This window comes from Sorex araneus, chromosome X, assembly GCF_027595985.1.
Source record: "Sorex araneus isolate mSorAra2 chromosome X, mSorAra2.pri, whole genome shotgun sequence".
NCBI lineage: Eukaryota > Metazoa > Chordata > Mammalia > Eulipotyphla > Soricidae > Sorex > Sorex araneus.
Window position 1 is genome coordinate 329,301,050 of NC_073313.1, and position 20,437 is coordinate 329,321,486.

The 20,437-nt window shown below is 37.6% G+C and overlaps 1 protein-coding gene across 2 annotated transcripts in view; it reads left to right on the forward strand.

Annotated features, from left to right (window-relative positions):
• The window catches only part of MEIS1 (Meis homeobox 1), a 143,143-nt gene that overhangs the window by 72,478 nt on the left and 50,228 nt on the right, over positions 1-20,437 (forward strand). For both annotated transcript variants that reach the window (XM_055122745.1, XM_055122746.1), the window contains exon 8: positions 8,158-8,303. In XM_055122745.1, the coding sequence (XP_054978720.1) occupies positions 8,158-8,303 (146 nt within the window). The remainder of the gene's footprint in view (positions 1-8,157; positions 8,304-20,437) is intronic.

Below are 20,437 nucleotides of genomic sequence, written 5' to 3' on the forward strand. Positions count from 1 at the left end.
TAAAAATGTTTTTGAATGTCCCAGAAATCTTAGGATATGACTTTCTATAGCACAGTATCAGATATAAGGTTCTCAGATAGTATTACTAAGAATTTGTTGAGGGTGGTATGGAAGAATATTATAGGAAAGACTGACACAACAATTTGGAAAATTAAGGAAAGCCAGAATTCTCAAGTTTTATATTTAGCACCATTTGTATAAAGTGTGATTCTGAAGTCTGTGCTCAGGATCAAATGGTGTTCTTAGAGACTTTTGAGTTTGTTTGCTCTGGTGAAATGGGAAAATGTGTATGTGAGGGGGATTGCACTAGGGGAAATGCTGACCAAAATAAATAACATTTGCCTTATTTTTAAAATTTGCCTTATTTTTTAAATTTGACTCCAGGAAAAATGCACAAACAGCAAAAAATTGTGTTAAGTAGAAGTTTAAAATTATAATTGCAGGCTATATGGATGTACTTCTGAAGAGTTATGGCCAAATTATGAAAAACTGAAGATACTTTTACATAGTTCATATTTTATTCAGGATGAACTCAAAGACTGAGAAAACTTCTCAACATTGGAGAATGCATTTCTTTCATATTTTCTTATAGTTTCTTCATTTCATTGGTGATTGATATCTATGAATTTAGTTTATACATGCTTAAAAAATAATTTTGTCAGCTGGAAAATGAAACTTTGTTGTGAAAAAATGCATTTGCTATATTCATTTCATAAGCAGTTGACCAGTTTGAACTCTATAGATGGGATTAGATAATCCCAGGGCATACTATCAATTAATCCATGCTTTCATATATTCTATAATTAAGTGTAGGGGACATATAGAAATATAAGCAGTACTAAATTGAGTATGATGTGTGTTCCCATGGAGAAACGGCAGGTGAAAAATGGATCACAGTTACAAAGTGGGGTCACTCACCAGCTAGAATCTGGCAAATATTTCTTTTGGGAGGAGTGAGGCACATGCCATGATGGTCAGGGCTTATTCCTGGCTCTGTGCTCAGGGATCACTCCTGGCTATGCTTATGCACCATATGAGATACCAGGCATCGAACCTGGTTTGACCACATGCGAGGCAAGTACTCTATCTATTGGTCCATTGCTTTGGCCCAAGTCCAGCAAATATTCCTTAAAGGAGAAGGCAATTTTACTGAGCCTAAAAGGTCAGTAAGCTGTTTGCCACATTATTGTGGATCTGAAAGGAAGACTGCTTACAGCATGACGGGTTTGCATAGAGAAATGCAAATAGCCATACAGCTGTGGCTGTATGAATGTTTAGGGATGTGTGTCTGTGTGTGTCTGTGTGTCTGTGTGTGTGTCTGTGTGTCTGTGTCTGTGTCTATGTCTGTGCTTGTGTTTCTGTGGTACAAAGTAGAGTCAGGACTCCTGGTGGGACAGCATGAAAACCCCTTGCACCTGGGGACTCAGAAGACAGGGCATAAACACACCCAGGAAAGAGATTAAGAAACACCTTCCAAGTGAGGTTAGAAAGTGGAACCTGAGTTTTGATGGATAGCATAAGCATTCATACTATTGTCAACATGTGACCTAAACTCTAATTTAATAAAGCTTTAATCATGCATTTTGCTGCTACATGGATGGAACTAGAAGGGATCATACACAGTGAAGTCAATCAGAGGGAGAGGGGCAAATATAGAGTGATCTCTCTCAGATGCAAAAGATAAAGAAACATAGCAAGGGAGCAACAAATGCTCAGTGGTAACAGAACCTGCATATAGAACCAATCTACCAAGGAGGTACAAGGGGATAGGGCTAGGAGGGGACCTTGAGACATTGGTGGAACGAATGACAGTGAAATTCTGGTGGTGGGTGTAGTGTTGTAATGCTTTATACCTGAAATTAACAGTATTGTAAATCACAGTACCTACAAAATCTGGGAAATCTTTTTTCAGTTAGAAGCTTTTGATACTTGGGACTTGGAACAGGGGAAATAGCTTAGAAGGCTAATGTACATGCTTTGCATTAGGAGGCCTGATTCCCCAGCATAGCACGGTCCCCAAGCAACCTTGTAGTGATCATCACTTTTCAACATGAGGGGGGCCGGTTGGGAGGGGGGAGAGGATGGGGGTGAAAGTATGGCCTTGGACTATGGAGATAGTTCAAGGCATGCTTTATATGCAAACATCCTATGGCTGGGATCTTTGTACCACAGCTGGCCCATTCCCAGACTCCAGAGTACCACTGGGTATGACCCCCCAGCAAAACAAAAGGATGGGGCTTTATTTTTTTGTTCTGTTAGTGTTTGTTCTTTTCTTGAACACCACAGAAAGATCTTAAGTTCCAGGTTTATATGATCAGATAGATGCTTTAGGAAAATCACTTTTGGCAAGTCTTATGCATTCTAAATAAAGAAAAAACACCTCCTTAAAAATCTGAAGTATTCTTGCTGGTTCCTGAGAATGAATAGGTCTTCAATAATTCTTACCATTTAGCCTCATAACAACACAGAAACACTATCCCATCTGAGTTTTGACATAGCAATAATCTGCAGCAGTAGGTTTGGGATAGTTTTCACATTCTTTTTCTAGCATGTTGGACATTAGGTACAGTCAGATAGTTTCCCTACAGAGGAACAGAGGAAAAGTGACTTCTTCATATGGCTGGGATCTTTGTGCCAGCAGCTGGTCAAAGGGCAAGAGTGTTCTACACTTTGTTCAGGGGTGAAATGCCATATCCTTGTATGTAGGTATGTTTTCTGAGAAAACAGATGAGAGGAAGAAAAACCTTAAAGTTGTGCTTTCTTTGTGTTGACTATTAGAAAATCCACAATATTCCTACCTGGTGAAAAGTTAGACACCTTATAAATATGAACATGCTTTAAAAATGATCATTTAGTTTATTTGGAATGGAGGTTAGGTCACACCCAGTGGTATTCTGGCGCTATGCCTGACTCTGTGCTCAGATGTGGGGGACCATGTATGGTGCCTGGGATCAAAACGGAGAGACCACATGCAAGGCAAGTGCCTTTATCCTGGTATTCTCTCTCCACCCCAGAAATGATCATTAGAACCTTTTATAACACAGTGGAATTTATGAAGCATTAGAAGATCTGATTATAAACAGCCTTCATTTTGGCAGCCAGTTTGGGGGACATATAGAATTCCGAGACATTTGAAATGGTGAAAAGCAAAGACCCTAAAATGTCAGAGTCTCAATAGAAAATTATCAGTGACAAGATCTTTGGGGTAGATTCTAGCCAGACAAGAGAGTCCTCAGCATTACACATTCATTTGCCCAGGCAGTTGAAAGTTCATATCCCTAATTTAGAGTTTCACCTCAGTGACATAAAGCGCTGTGGGACACTGGGACAGATGACCCATTTCAGATCTACCTGCTGGCCTGTTGGCAAGAGAAGTTCCCATCAGTTGTGATGTAAATATTTGACTTTTATTTCTTTTCTTTTCTTTTTTTCCTAACTCAGAATAGGACTCAGGGACAGGCAGTACTGGGGGGAATGGGAAGTTAGTAGGGAGAGAAAAATAGGAGCCAGACTTTGACCAGCAGAAGAAGAGCCCCTGCAGATTGGGTCAGTCTGACCCATTGAATGTCCTGAATACGATAAATGCTGCTTTATCCTGCCTTGAAAGGCACGAGATAGCACAGTCTAAATGCCTGGGCATGCTTAAATAGGCAACTCGGGATGTTTGAGTAGAGCTTGTTTGAAATCTGAGCTCTCTGACAGCCTGGGAGCTGCCACAGGTCACCTGCCTTGCTCCGCAGGGACAGGCCCAGGTCTCACAAGAAATTGTCCGTAGACGAATTGTAGTACAAATTCCTTTCTTTGTTGCTTGGCCTCTTTCACTAGACCATGGCCTATAAAATTTTGTAAAAACAATTCTTAAATATTATTTGAAAGGGCAAATGGGCCACGCTGAAAGGTTTGACAGTTTGACATATAGTGCATGGTTTTGATAGCTCGGAAACTGAACAGTGTGGCCAGGATTCCCCCACCCTGCTTGTTAGAAGCCTGGTGTTTTTAAATAGTGTCTTGTTGCTGCTCCAAGTTCCTCTGCTCCCAGCACTTTGACAGGCAATGAGCCTGCGTTGGTGATCTTAAATCCTTTTAGACTAATTTTCGAGAGAGCAGGAAAAACAGCCAGCACCTTGGAATCCAGCATCCAAAAAAGCACATCACCAGGTACTGCCAATTAAGGAGCCATTCAGATAATCATATCAAAGCAGATCTCGTTCCAGTCTTCTGCTAACACCAGAGCCGGTGCCTAGAGAGAACGGAGCACAGAGCTTGACTTCAGTGAGGGGGGAAGAAAGGGATTTGAGTGGCTGGGTCTCATCAGAGCCGGGCGGGCGTCACTGCAAAGTGGAGTTCTGCATTAGAATGTTGCCTAAGTACTTCCCCCCAGTGCTCAGCTCCAGCCTCGGCCTGTACATAGCCAAAGGCCATTTTCAGGAGCCTCTGGCCCCTCAGACACTGGCCTGCTAGTTAATTGCCACACGGACTTCATGACACATGGGCAGATAATATGACATTTTCGGTTTCTGTCACTAGCCGAAGCCACAACTAGTGCTTGCACTAGTTGCTAAGAAGCTGTCAGAAACCATTAGCAATTGGCTAAAGTCGCCCTATGGCATTTCCTCATAGCATCAGCAAAACGAGCATAAATCACCCACTGGAGCCTACTGCTATCCTAATGAGGCTGTAAGCTTGTTTATGGACTAGCATCATTTTTATGATTATTTCCACCTTTTCAGTTTGCCTTCATTTGGCGGCCGGAGAAGTCAGCTTCAGGAATGAAGTCACTGCTGACATTTTACAAATGTGGTTCAGAGCTGCTGCCTGCTGCCGTGTGGTCGGCCGGCGGTCCTCCAAGTTTGTTTAGTGATCTTAAAAATAAAAAAAAATAAAAAAAAGGAAATAAATCCTCCAGAGACCGCATAGGGGTGACTGTATCAAATTGCAGAGTGGATGGAAATGCTAAAGGTACAATTGACCATTTAGAATTTCCTCTGAGGTTGAGACGTTTCGAGATCAATTTTCAATTTTAGAAAGTGGAAGAGGTTAAACAATTTATTAAAATCTATGAAAGTGTTTGCTTTTAGAATAGTCTGTTTTATTATGCGCTTCTCCTTCTCCATCTTCTCCATTTCCCTCACTTGTGTCGGGAAGGAGCAGGGTTTATTGTTTTAGGCTTTTCTGAACATGCACCAGTATTTACACTGGATTGAAAGCATTTGCTTCCAATGAAAATCTTGTCTTAGATTACAACCCAGCAGTGTAATTTCCCTCCCAGATGGGAGTAAAGTAGCTGTATTTGCCTAAAAACAGTAGGAAGAACAAACTGTGCATTAAGCCAAGGCTGTTTTTGGCTTGAGCTAATGATGTAATAGAAACCTTTTATTCGGGAGAGGTCACTGCCAGGGACTGAGGGGGTGATCTGGCTCCTGCTTGAAAGGTTTCTCCATTGTATCTACATAAGTCTTCACTTTAAAAAATTCTGTTCCTAATGCTTCTGCTTTCATACAGCAGAAATAAACAGGAAAGGTTCTGGTGAGTGTTACACAAGGAATGCAGAAAGCCTTCCTCTCCTAATGGAGTATATAATTCAGGTGCCCTCCAGGCACGCTTTCAGGAATTCTTTTGCCTGAGGTAATGGGAAGCTAAGGCTGCTTTAAGGCCTTGATTATCTATTGATGCACAAAGCTGGAGAAAAGTCATCTCCGCTGGATTACAGTAGATATTTCCATAAATTATCAATGAATTCTCTTCTAGGCAGGCACTAGGCATTGCCTGCTAAATTAATCTGAAGGGGGTTTTGAGATGGATAGAAAGGCTCCTTTTTTTTTTTTATTTTAAGGTGGCAAACCATCATGAAGAGGGTGTGAAAAACTGTGTCCTGAGGTTAGACTCTTTTCATTTTTAATCAGTGACCAAGTAATATGTTTCTTTTCCTGGGTTTCCTTTTGCACATTGAAAGTGGATTCGCCCATTGAAAATTTAAATGCTGTTGAGTTGTTTTCTTTTCTCATGTTTCTTTAATGAATTGTTATTTTATATGGTGAATTGCTTCTCTGAATAAAAAGCCTTTTTAAATACTGGACTTTCAAAGAAATGATTAGGCAGATCCAAAGGGACTTCCTATAAAACATGTGGTTATGCAAATAAAGAGTTGGGTGGGTGGAAGAAACTCTGATTTAGGGAGAGGGTGTCTGGTCAAGTAGAGAGACCCCTAGGCTTCAGCCCTGCAAGGAGCTCTTAAGCAAGTCCTACAGCACCCCGGGCCCCAATCTCAGAGATACATTAAGGGTGTTAGAATTATTACTATTAATATCTTTTTTACTCGCAATAACACTACTCCAGTCCTTGGAACTTTTTCTTTTTTTCTTTTTGAGTTAGATTTGTGATGCTCAGGAGTTACTCCTGACTCTGCAGGCAGGAATTACTCCTGGTGGTACTTGGAGGACCATATGGGATGCTCTTGATTGAACCTAGGTTGGCTGCATACAAGCAACTGCCCTACCCTACTATCACTCCAGTCCCGAGTCCTGTGGAACTTTTAAAATGCAATAGAATTCTTACTTTTCAATTAATAGGCATTAATTTAGAAAAGTTGGGGGGAGGGGGATTTTGCATGCAGCATATGCTATAATAAAAGGAGAAATGTTGAAATTAATCTGTTCCTCACCCCAACATGATTTTAAATGCTAAACTCAATATAAGTGTAGACAATTTGAAGGGACATTTTCCTTTTTTTTGGAAGGTGGTGTTCTTAACAGTTCCCCCAGGAGGGAACTGTTAAGACCAATTGATGAATTGCAGCATAACTTCCATTGAGACGAGATGGAAATAGCTGGAATCAAGAGAGTTCTTTTTATATATGTAGGAAATGTAGGTCACAGAAATTAAAAAATGCAGGAAACTATGGAGCAGTGTACATGAATCTGAGGCTTGTTTTGATGTGTAGTCAAGGGGAAACTGGGTTTCCAAAGTGCTGGGTTCTTTGGACCTTATAGACTGCTCTTTATGACTCATATCACCCCATGACTTGGCTGCCCTTGCCTATACCTTCCTGCTATATCACTTCCTTTTGGGCCCAGACCAACCTCTTCCTTTCTGAAAAGCCAGTATCTTCCATGGAGAACTGGGTCTAGGGACAGAAACATGTTAACATTAATTAAGCTGCATTTTAGGGTACCACGTTTAGTTGTTTTTTTCCTTTTAACCTTAATGCCAAAATAAACTAATTATTTTCCTTATGTACACTATGAATTATTTTTGGATAGTACGATTTCATGGATGGAAATTTCCTCCCTCTCACTTATTAAGATATGGCATTGTAAAAGGAATACTATATATTTTATTTTATTGTGTCATAGGGCCAAAATAGTTTCTAGAAGAAACTTAAATCATATAGACAAAAAAGGGGGGGCAAGATTCAGTATCTAGAAAGTGCATAGATGGCTTTTTAGTGAGGAAAAAATCAAATCTAGGAGAAATTTGAGAAACTGCCTGGATTATTGCTGTAACATAATTCCAATTGACTTAACGTTTAATTTAACATCGCTTTCTTTAATTTAAATAGTAATTGTTTTCTAATTAATAACTATTCTGGTTCTTCCTTTATTAAAACTTGATGCTCTCTTTCTATGACAAGAAAAATGATATTCTATTTGAAGCATTGCTATGTCATACTGCTTATATGATACATTACCTACATTTCCGTGGCCTACTTTAGTCTTAAGATAGATTACTTGTGGAAATAGTGGATATCTTCTCACAGTTGAATTCAAAGATTTTATGTGGGATTTGAATATCCAGACAAGGGAAAAATCCTTCCACTAAAGGCAGCCACCTTATTTAACTCTTCTGTCAAAGTCATACATGACATGTCTCAGCTATACACAGTGGAGTAATTGCCATGACCACCTAGCTACTGTAGAGATGGGATATTTGCTTCCATTCTCATTGGCTTTTCACACTGTTCTTTGGAAGAAGTTCCTTAGACCTGATTACTTTTGAGCTTAGGTCTTGTTCTTTCTTTTTGTCTTGGAAAAAATAGTACCAAATAAATGATTAATCATTCATATTGCACTTTTGGTTTTGTTTATATCCAAAGGCATTCTATTTGAATAAAGCATGTCAAGGTAGCATCAGTCAAAATTTGATTCACTATGTTTGCAGGTGATGGCTTGGACAACAGTGTAGCTTCCCCCAGCACAGGTGACGATGATGATCCAGATAAGGACAAAAAGCGTCACAAAAAGCGTGGCATCTTTCCCAAAGTAGCCACAAATATCATGAGGGCGTGGCTGTTCCAGCATCTAACAGTAAGTGGATTCTAAATGACATATGTAAACTAAATATGGACAATGACCAGTTTTGCTAGAAAAAAGAAATGATCCCTCTGGACTTCGATATTTCATAAATCACTGTATTCCCACAGTTTTTTTTTTTTTCCAGTGCTAGCACCTGTTTTCTAGTTTTGGACTCCAAATGAGGAGTTTTATTTGAAGTTCACTATCGGAATTTTGTTAACTTTCATAAGTCAGAAGGTTTAGGAGTTCATGTGCCCTTGGGATTTGAAGCATATATGTTAATGATGTTGCTTCTCTCAGTGTAACTCTTAAGTACTTAGACCAAGATCCTAGTAAGAAAATAAGACAATCCCTAGAGAGAAGGACTTAAATTCTTCTATTGCTTTAGTGGACCTGTACAAAAATCGGTCTGCAAAAAATTTAAATATGTGATGACAAGATGCATACATGATTTGCTTTTAAGTGGTTTTAATGCATGGGCTTCCATTACAGAACATTCATCTGAGTCACAGTTGCACAGTGAAAGTTGTCCCCGTATTTAGAACTGTAAAGGAAAACAGCAATATAGAGTCAGCTCTTCCTGTGTAGTCCCCTGTGACTTTTCAAGCAGAGTAACAGTTTATATTGTCTGTGTGAGTATTGCTGTTTTCACTGCAGGAATTCTCCTGGAGATGTGAGAAACTGGAGACTTGGGGCTATATGCCACTGAGGGATTTGTTTTGCTTGGTTATTATTCTGAATGAATTTCATGTTCAAAATATTTATAATCATAATATTTTGGTGGATATTTTTATAAGTGCATACTGATGTAATGACATCTAAGGAAAAAAGATTAAATGAAAATGTATGGGTAAAACAATATTTTAAAAACCAGCAAAATTGCTGACCAGGTTGACTATCAATAGTAGGGCAAAGGATTGACTACAGAAGGTACAGCCTAGCCTAGCCTGACCTAAGATAAATGAATGTTAAAAATGCTTGGCTTTTTGCTTTTTAATGTTGGAAGCAAACCTTTAATGTCACTATTTTCAGCCGAGTTTGCTTTTATGAAAGTCATTTATTTTTCTTAAGTAGATAAATTAATTGTGCATTGTCACGTATGTGTCTAGACCTGTTGATCCTCATGCCCTTGCTCACGTGCAAAGCCCTTTTCTCTGTGCGTGGTACTGATACAGTATAAAACCTATAGCCTAGCTCCCTTACTGAAGGGCTATGCTCCAGTAACAGTGAAAAGCAGAAATTAATTTAGATTTTCCAGCACCTATGAATAAAATAAAACTGAGAACAGCAAGAATAACAAAAAAGTGTTTCCTCTCTTTCTCTTCTTCTCATATGAGTCTAAACAGCAATTGGACTATTCAGTTTTGAAATAATTTTTGATGTTGGCTCGTTAGTTAAAATTTTATATTGCTCAGGGGATTGCAGTGTTACATTTAGTTTACCTGAAGTCTAATTTGGGTACCTTTGCTCATCTGATTGATACTTATACAGATATTATAAGCAGTCTGAGACCTGCTTGAGCAAGTTTTCCATTGAGGATTATCAACCACTCTGAATGGGAGGGTAAGATGAGAGTCTAGAGGGCATAGCATGAACAAGAAATAGTATGGCATCTAAAATCAGCAGGAGGTAAGAAGTGACAATTGGTCAAAGGTACCAATGCAATTATGCTCATATTTCATCAACAGAGCTAACTAGTTAACCTGATATGGAGGCTGATGTGGGGAGGAACTCAATCGGGTTGACCCTGAAGTCACAACCAAACTACTTCTATTTCCTGTACTAAGAAGGAATAAAAGGAATAGGTTTTGTCAGTCTCCATCTCAATTTGTAAAGGAGATATATGACTTGACGTGAGACTGAGGTGCCCCTGAATAAAATACAATCAAATATTGGTTCAGATAGAATCTGGTGAGAGTAAAGCAAGTAATTTTATTCATCTACCTAATCTCCTAGTTTTCGAGATCATATCCTTGTACACAGGACTTTATTATCTTAAAATTAAAAAAAAATTTTTTCTTTCTTTCAGCAGCCATTATCATTTTTTTCTGCATTGGAATGTTTTATGTGATCCATGTGTTATTGGGGCAGTTATAGCAGAAGTTATTTCTGAATGCCCAATACTTTGAGGTCCAGCAAATTTCTCCAGTTTGGAGGACTGTACAGCTCTGGAAGGGGAAACCGATGTGTCCAAGTTTCCCTGCTTCTTGATTTCTATAGATATGTCCACTCTCTTTTTCCTACTTCAGTGCATCTGCTTCTTCAAGAACATGGATAAAATGGCTAAAAAGCTATTGTCTTCATGACATTGTCGAAAAAGAAAAGTTAAGAGATACAGTCAAATTTTCTCCCTTTCTCTTTTCTTCAAAGGAGAAAAATTCCCTTCTCTCCTACCTACAAGAGCCAATGGACTTCCAGTTATAGAAAATCCTTCCCCTTGCTTTGCTAGACTTCTTTTTATTTGTAATGATTTATCATTGGCTCACAGTATTATGGAATTTCAGGGGGTTAACTTCATACCTCTTGATCTTAGTATTATTAAAGGAATGAAAAGATGCTTAGGTGTTCTAAGCTGGAGCTGGTCATAATAAAATCTATGGAAAAACTACAGAGTTTAAAGACAGTTTTGTTGCTTGTCCAAATATAAGTAGCTAATCATGTTTTAGTTCTAATCCTTTAGAAACTTTATTTCAGGTATCTGACAGGTCCTCAGGGATGCATAATAATTTAAAAGATTGTAGGCATATTTTAAATGATCACATCATTTCTCTTTTATTAAGGCAATTTATTTTGAAAATCCTTTCTGACATCCTGATATAAAAGAACGATGGAAACTGGCCAATTAAAACAATAGCAATAACAATTTATTATCAAATTATGAAAAATGCCTGATATTTTAAATGCCAAAAACACATTATAAAACTTCACACATCTTTTTGAAAGCGAATTGCTTTTTTTCTTTTACAAATAAATAGGTCAAACTTTTCACTTCTTTTATTCAGTGAAAAACATCTGCCTTTGAAAAGGCTTTCAAACATTTGTATGTGTCAGAGGTGTAGAATATGCCCTGAATTAAAAAAATAGAGAGAAATCTTTCTGGATTTGTACCCCAGCAGCAAAAGAAAAATGTCTTGTTCTGCCGCTTATCTACAGGTAGATGTGATCAGTAACATATTTCACTATCCCAAAGACAACTACAGTTTTTTTTTTGGATTTGTCTCCAGTAATCTAAACTGGATACATTTGTATATAATATGAAAACAATAAAGGAGAAAGGAAACAGGTTTTAAACTTTGGTGGTTATGGGTAAACGGAAATTTCAATGATGTAAATTTCCAGCTTAGACTTAACTGAACATTTGTCAGTTTTGATAAGTAGAGAAGGTCTCTTAAAAGAACCTATTCCCTGGAATTGAAAACAATGACTGACTTTTTTAAATAATAAGAGAAAGTGAGAAAAAAACATTTATTGATAGCAATACTTACATTTGCCTGAAAATAGATTATTACAAACAATTAAAAAGTATTTAATATTTGTGTATGAGTCACTGTATAGTCACAATCAATTCAGGGGCACATGCCACATCAAAGGTTTTTTTTTTTTCTTCAGGCATTATTCCAACTCTTAATATAACCTACTAAATCATACTGTTTAAGCTGCAAGTATTTTGCATATTACTGGTTATTTTGTTATTCAGTGTTACAAAGATATGTGCCTAAGGGCCTAGAGGAAGTGAGGAACTGAAAAATAAGTTTTTTTTTCTTTTTTTCTACCCTAATATACTGAAGTTTTATATAGAAAAGCAGTTAATATGAGTTCTTATCTAGAATATTTTATACATGTTTTCTTGTGTGGAACTTTTGTATGATCCAGAAATCTTGAAAATTAGGGAAAGTGTAGATTGTTTAGCATACCTGCAGATTCTGGAAAAATCCCATTCTCCAGGGTGACATATGACCAGTAAAGGAACTTGAATCTCACAATTCTGTTCTTCATTTGCTTTTCTTGTCTCCCTTCTCCCTCGTCCTCCCTCCCATCTTTCCTTCCTTTTCTCCTTTCTTCTTTTCCTTGTGTGAGCTTTTATCCTAGAAAATATTTTTTCCTGTATGGCCAACTTTATGTCCTGATTTCTGATTTATAAGACTTTCCTTACAATGTGAATAAAGCCAAATTGAGGAATTGTAGAATCTTCTTGGTTGAGACTAGTGTTTCCATAGAAACACTATTAGATGAAAAGTGCCCTGCGGGTTCTCCATTCTAAGGATAGAGTAAGCGGAATTGAATTGGGAATTGAATGCACTAGAAGAGACAGATGTTGTTTCATTGGCTTTGCTTTTGGTAACAAGATCTGTTAGAGATATTTTAGTGTCATATCTCTGTTTGCAGTTTTGGGAGTGTTGATCTCTAAACATTATGAATTATTACATTGACAAAGTGTTTCCAATTGCTATCTAGATGACCCATTCTTTTAACCAAGGTGAGTTAGAGGTCAAAAGGCAGATAGATCAGAGGCATAGAGATTAGGCAGAAGATGGAATTTGTCCCCCTCCTCTTATTTTTATTTTTCTTTCAATCCCTCACATCTATACTTGGTCAGTTTTAACTGTGAATATTCTTACTGTGCCTTACCAATTAGTTTCTCTCGGGTACCATTACTTCTAAGAATGTGGTGGGACTGGAAGATTCTTCTCCACTCTTGCCTGAAATGTCAACCAGAGTGATTCATAGAATTTGAGAAGGACAGCCCCTCCTTCAAACTAGTCCTGACCTATCTTTGTGTTTGTGTGCCTGAGCCAAAGGAAGTAGTTTGCAGAAATAGAATCTTTGATCCCATCTTCACTGTGTGTTATTTGCAGATACATTGACTTTTAAAAACAAGCGTAGTGGAGAGTGAGACAGTACCATGGGTAAAACTTGCATTGCATACTCCAGACTCTGGTTCAATATCTGGCATCCTGATTGCTGCGAGAAGTGATCCCTGAGCACAGTGCCAGAAGTAAGCTCTGAGCACTGGCTGGGTGTAGCCAACCCTCCGAGGCCCTCTGCCAAAGAAAGCAAGTGTGAAAGAATGAAACATTTTGTCCTTTCATATATCTGTGTACCATATGAAAACTGAACTCTCTTAAAGTCTAAAAGAGGAATCTCTTTGCAGTTGCTACTTTTCCCTTTTTATATGTTTGCCATTCACCTCATAAGCTTTGGTAATGTTGATGGTGATCAAAATTGGACTTGAATGCCAGATCTTTAAAAGTTAAGACAAATTCTTCTGTCTTAATTTTAAAAGATCTCTTGCTATTTCGGAGATAGCATATTCAGACTATGATTATTAGGTAGCGCCCTGACTGCTTATCCAACTGGGAGTCATTTGTGTTGGAAGAAGAATGAAATAGATTATTTAATTACTTGGGGGTAATACTGGAATGCCCTAGTTCTTCTGTGATAAACATCATATAAACTCTGCTTTAATAATGAATCAATGAAGCGGGTGGTTTCTAGATTCTGGGGCAACTGCCTTTTTCTTTTTCTTCGTTGGTTATTGAAATCCTAATGGGATGGGTGATGAATTTTCTTAGGTCAGGTAAACTGAAAAGGCTACAGCTGGAATTCTTCACCCAGAAGAATCAGAGTTAATACTAATGATCATTGTGAATTAGAAGATCAAAGGCGAAGCATCAGCCTGTTCTCCAAGTTGTTGCCCCAGAGGCCATTAGTGACCTGGCAGAGCTCCCTCATGGCCTTCCACACACCTCCTTCCCTTTGCCCAGGCCTTTCTTCCCCACTCATAGTTATGCACCTCTGACCTGGGGTAATTATAGTAGGTTCATGAGGAGGTTTGGGGGTGGGGATGGAGAACAATCAAAGGTAAAAACAAAAGTTCAACTTTGAAAATACCTATTTACCTAAGTATATAGAACTTAAAGTCATTATGAGTTCTGACTGATGTTATTTTCAGAATTTGACGGAGATTTTTTTTGTGCTCAGTCAAATGTTTTGTTCATTTATTTCACCGGTGATTGGTGCCTTATGTAAGGGAGTTATATAGAGTCTGGCTGGCAATTTGTCAGATTATTCTAAAATTTTCCCTTTGTTTCCAAGGCTAAGTTAAAAATACACTACCATTTGGTTTTGTGATGTACTCTTAATTGGGCTAATTAAGTAAAGGATTAGGTTCAAAACAAAAGTGCTCGTCTAAGCACAGTTTATTAAGTTGATAGTTGCTGATGCACATTAACTGTTTGAACACTAGCCAGCCATTTATCCTTCAAAGCATATATCAATATCATGGCCCCTTTTGATTCCTCTTAGTGGCGACACATTTTGGAAGATAAAATATCAAACTCTGTTAATGCTCCGGCTTCCTTCTACACTTTTCTTTCAGATTAAATTTAAAGCACCATATAGATATAGGTCGTTGTTTTTTCCCCCTCTTTAAGCCAACACAGTTCAAACTTTAGACTTTTTATAAAGCTTGTATTTTTCCTACCATTTTCTTAATATTTAAGATTCCCAGTGAAGGTACCTTGCTTTAAAGTATGACGGTTTAACCAAGGGAAGCTCAGATGGTTTTGTTTTAGAAAGGATTTCAGTGTTTAGGTTGGTTGGTTGGTTGTTTTGCCAGTAGAAGTAAATCTATATGTCATGGAATTTAGGATACTTTGTTTGACTTAACTGGAAACATCTTAGTCTTTCTTAGGGAGTATGAGTATGACATACTTGGGCATTTTTCTATAGGAACAATCTCTTTGAACCCCTGCCATCTGTACCAGTCTTCGTGGGGGAAAACTTATTCATTTTATTTATTTTAATTCCCTAAATAGCTATGTTTTCTGTTTCTGCTAATGTTGCTCATGCGAGAGGGTAACCAAATATAGGAACTCACATTGCAATGGACTGTTACTTGTATCATGAAACCCTCTTGGTCATGACCCAAGCTTGCCAAGCTTTTTACTAAATGCCATGGGGTAGTAAAAAAATTTATCATGGATCCAAGCTGTAATGATAGTAATTGTGTAGGTTCAAATTCAAATCACTGCTACTAATGGTTATGGGTGTTTCCATACTGCTTGTATTTGTGCTTTTAGAATTCTGAGCTACGTAGAGTTGGCTCTTCTCAATGGACAGCGCACTGTGTCCAGAGCAGGAGAGATCTGAGAACTGTTTAAGGTGCCCGGTTAGGTACCTATTTCTTAGTGGGCCTGAAAAGTGCTTCTGAGGGCAAAATAAGAGCTAAGAGAGTTATGCTAGGCAATTTTCTAATATTTTGAAGACATCGTATCTTTAATTTTTGCCATCACAAAATGCTTTCACTAAGCAAGTTGTAGCTTAGTGAGTGTAGGTTCCAATACAAGATGTATTGCTCTCAATACTATTAAAAAACTCTATACTTAATTATGAAGATCCTAAGTTGATATTTAATGAAAACAAGGAATTTGTGATATATTGTTAAAAAATAATCTGGAATAGAGACTTTAGATTAATCTGAAATCAAAATTCTTGACAAGTTGAATTTGAATGCCCTACATTTGAATGTCTTCAGAAAAAGTAGTGGAACATTGTACATGAACTTAACCTTCTTGTATCTTTGCTTTTTAATTTCTTTATACTTTGGTTTTTTTCTGTCTTTATGTGAACTTGGTGGCTAACATGCCTGCATAGTTCCTGTGCTCTCCCATGACATCAGTAACCTTTGGAAATTGGTATTCTAGAAAGTTCTTGAGAAGTTCAGAGGCATTTTAAGAAAGATTAATAAGTATAGATTGTTTTATTATAATTTATAAAAGTTTAGGAATAATTTCTATTACTTAAAGAGAGTATTCACAACTTCTTTTTTTTTTTTTTTTTTTTGCTTTTTGGGTCACACCCAGCGATGCTCAGGGGTTACTCCTGGTTCTGCACTCAGGAATTACTCCTGGCAGTGCTTGGGGGACCATATGGGATGCCGGGGATCGAACCCGGGTCGGCCGCGTGCAAGGCAAACGCCCTACCCGCTGTGCTATCGCTCCGGCCCAATATTCACAACTTCTTAAAAGAGAAATTCCACCACAATGATTTGATCTTCATTTTTAAAAGGAAGTGAAATAGTCTCCAGCTTACATAGTGTAACTTTTATCATATTCTTGAAAATTATGTATTAGACATGAGCATTCTGAAAAAAATGGTTAAAAGTCTAAATAAAATTATAACAGATAACTGTTTCTTTGTGGTTTAATATTATTAATATTTTCACATTCACAGGGTTCTTAATACAATCCTGTGAGGTAAGCAAGATGACCAGAATAAAGTTTAGAAAAGTTAATGATTTTTCTTGAAGTCAAAAGCTAGTAACTGCTGAGCTACAACCAGACTCTTTCAGTCTACAAGCAGACTTTTTGGAATGCTTTCTGATTTCTACCACATTGTCACACAAACATAAAGAAAATACTATTTTACTGTGGGAATTCAAATCTATAATTATAATTTCATTCCATGAATGAGCTAATTAGTGTTTTTCAAATAAAAATCTGAGCTAGAGGGTTTGGCACAAAACTTCATACTACTGTCTTATGTCTGCTGGTTATTGGTAGCTACAGGTCAAGGATCGCCCTTTCTTATCTAGATCCTTTTCTTTTATGTTCATAAGAAGGCATAGCCACAGATGTTGATATTTTGTGCAATTGTAATAATATACACATTGATAAATTTATATATTAAAGAGTAACTGTTCTACCCACCTTATGGAAATATGCAGAAAATCTCTACCCTTGTCTGTTTCTAACTATGTCTGATAAGAGTGGAGGGGGTGAAGAATCTCTCCTCATGCAAATCCTAACTAAACCTTCCAACACAGAATTTAGCTCCTTGAAGATTTTTTTTTTGCTCGTCACGTGTCCAGGATGCCAAAGAGCTATGTCTTTAATTTGCTTTATGGAGACAGAGGAAACTGCTTATGCAGTCTCGATTACTCTTGAAACTACAATCCAACTGTCGTTTCTCAGCAAGGAAGGCTGCTAAACCCTGGAGAATTAAGCCACTGCTCTGAGGTATGACACTGAGGTCTGATCATTTTAAAGCTAGTAATAACCAGAATCCTAAAATTCTTATGAATAAAATGTAATTTTAGTAATGTTTCCATAAACAGTGGAAATGGTGGCATTTTAGTAGGCACTGACATTAGTCACATCAAAATTGCACCACATTGGCTTTTAAATTACTCCACCTGTCTGTATGAATAGAATTTTCAGTGTAAAAGCAGAGAGACAGCTGCTGCTAATGTCTCCTTCTCCCTGTGCAGATAATGCTTGCAAATTTACACTCATAAAGGACTGGTTTGTGATGTAAACCGGTACCTGACCCTGCTGGCTCCTGTACTAGTAAGGAATACTTTTAATTACCAGTGGCTGTGTGTTGTTGTTGATATCAAAATGTCAGCTTCCAGGGTGGGGGGTAACCTCAGGTTCACTCTTCTGGTAATGTCATCCACCACACACTCTTTTCTGTCCACCTTACATCAGTAGTGAGATGAATAAACATTTATCTTGATGTGTTTCAGGAACATGCAAGGCATTATAACTTAAAAGGAAAACATCTGATACTGTGTGAACTTGACTGATGATCTTTCCATTTGAGAACGTTTAGAGATTAGTGGAATCTGGTTCCTTCTTTCGAATCGGAATAGAAATTTGGCATACTATTGATACCTTCAGAGGGCTTCATTCATCTAATCATACACATTATTGTGTAATACAAGATACACATTGGTGTGTGGGGATTGTGGCCAGGCATTTCATATAGGATAAGGAGTTAAAAAAATAGAGAGGCTTGAGCATATCCAAAATTTCACTACCTACGCAAGCTTCTTTCGCTAGATGATGAAGCTTTCTTTCTAAAGAGACCCACTTGTTCTTAACCTTTTGGTGATGGTCTATGAAAACAGCAACATTGAAATGAGAATGAGTCATCCAAGGGGACCTTTCTATTTCTGAAGTCTGTTGCCAACAGTCTATTTGGTGAAATGGTAAATAGGAGATATACTTGTCTGGCTCATTTGCAGGCATTCTTTTTGACTTCTTTCACACAACTGGTGTTTGCGTGTTTAATTTAACAAGGAATGAGTAGTAAATGAAAGCTGCTGCCTGAAATCCCACTGTGAGCGTGTTTTGCACTTGGCTCCCTAGTGACAAGGCAATTTGTGAAATTATGTGATGGAGTAATTAGATGAAGCCAGGGCTTCTGATTGTTGCCATGCATATGTGGCGAGGGTTTGTTGGGAAGAGGGAGGGGGAGAAAAATAGATTATTACCCTGGCAAGTTGGCTCAAAGCTTCTTCATTTATTTGTAAACAGAATATTTAGTGACCGCATAGGAAGTAGCTGTAATCACTAGCTCATAAAGAAACCACAGCAGAGCTTTTGGATTTTTGCAGAGTGCTCATGTAAAATTTAAGCTGGGAGGCAGAATCTCTGTTAATGTAATTAGGATCTAATTTACCACCCTTTGCACACAGATGTAATAATGTCTAGATATTTATTCTATCTTTAAGCACGTTACATATACCTCAGTGCAGCAGTTACTGAACAGAAACAGGTGTGAGCACTTTCCTAATTCGTTTTTACACTGTAAACACATAGCAATTTAAGGGAAATATTTACCAAAAAATGAGGGGAAGGAATGTCTGCAAATGAGGCAGTAATGGACAGTTGCCCTTTATGTACTGATGGATTTCTCAATGGTTAAGTAAATTAAAGCAAATGCTAGAAAAATCAATAGGCCAGCATAGTCTTGGTTTTGCCTCATAGACTTCAGGACAGAATGACAGATGTGGTGTCCATGACCCATTTAAGTATTAATGCTTGAAAAACTGCTTCTGCATGCAAGGTTATAGGCTTAGAAACATTCTGCTCTATTAAATTACAGAGGATAATATTTTTAAGTATATATGGAATTTATATGTTTCAGTTAGGTTTTTCTTATGTGTTACATTTATATTGGAAGATTGGTTGCTTAGTTGTTGCAATAACATCATAAATCAGTTTTGAGTGTTTTCACACATAAGGCTATAGTTTGAAGGTGAAGTGTGTTGAGCTTACATGTATGGTGAAGTGAATTTGCTAGAAAAAAGCTTATATGGAAACCAAATTAGATTTAATGAGAGGGTAGAGGGTCTTTGGGGAAAATCTATAGAATACCATTTAAATGTGGCTTTATAATTCAGTTAATCTCCAGGGCAGTGGATATTGCCCTTCACATTTGAACTAACATGGATAATGTGTCACATAGGTTGACTGTCACAGCAGGTGGAACTTTAGGGTTGTTGTAATGTTTTAAGTGGTAGGTATTAACCTCTGAGAATGAGAAGGCTGGCCTTGGGGTGCCCTCCACCCCCATTGTCCCACCATGTTCATTTTCCCGTACATTGTTTCCTTTACCAACTTAAAGAGAAATCATGTCAATATGCTTTCAGTGCTGGTTTGTTGATGACACAAGACAGGAAGAGGAGAAGAAAATATAGAGAAATATACTTGAGTTAAGGGACCCAGCCTGGTTTCTATAATTAAAATAAAATGGAGAGTTGAAGTGACAACAGAGGAGAAGACATTTGTGGGAGATGTGTTGTTTCAAAAAAAAGAGAGAGAGAGAAAAGCAAACTGGCTTGAAGTGTTTTGTATGCCTTCTTATGCTGAGTAAATTTAGATGATAACTTTCTACTTCTTTCTTTACTTATGGTGAAGAAGACATAGTCCAACTGGCTCTTGTGATTTGAAAATCAATCTGTAAAGATGATGTTGTGACAAACCAGATCATTGAAAATCACTGCTCAGTTGGTGTGATAGAGAAAAATAGTGTTTAGGTTCTAAATGGAAGCTGTTTTATTGTTTTTAACTTTCACCAATATAACATTAACATTTGCCACTTTCCTTTGAATCTGTATCACAGATTTAGCAGTGTAACATTTGGAGATATAATGGGGATGTAAAGAGTCACTTTAAGAATTGAAAATCTGACACCTAAAAAAATAAGAGAATGGATATTATTACAGAATTTATATTCTGCTAGTCTTTTCTGAAGCAGGATTTAAAATCTTTTTAATTAATTAATTTTGGGGCTTCTTGTTGTTGTTATTGTTGTTGTTGTTGTTTTTGCCACTCCCAGTAGTACTCAGGTGTTAG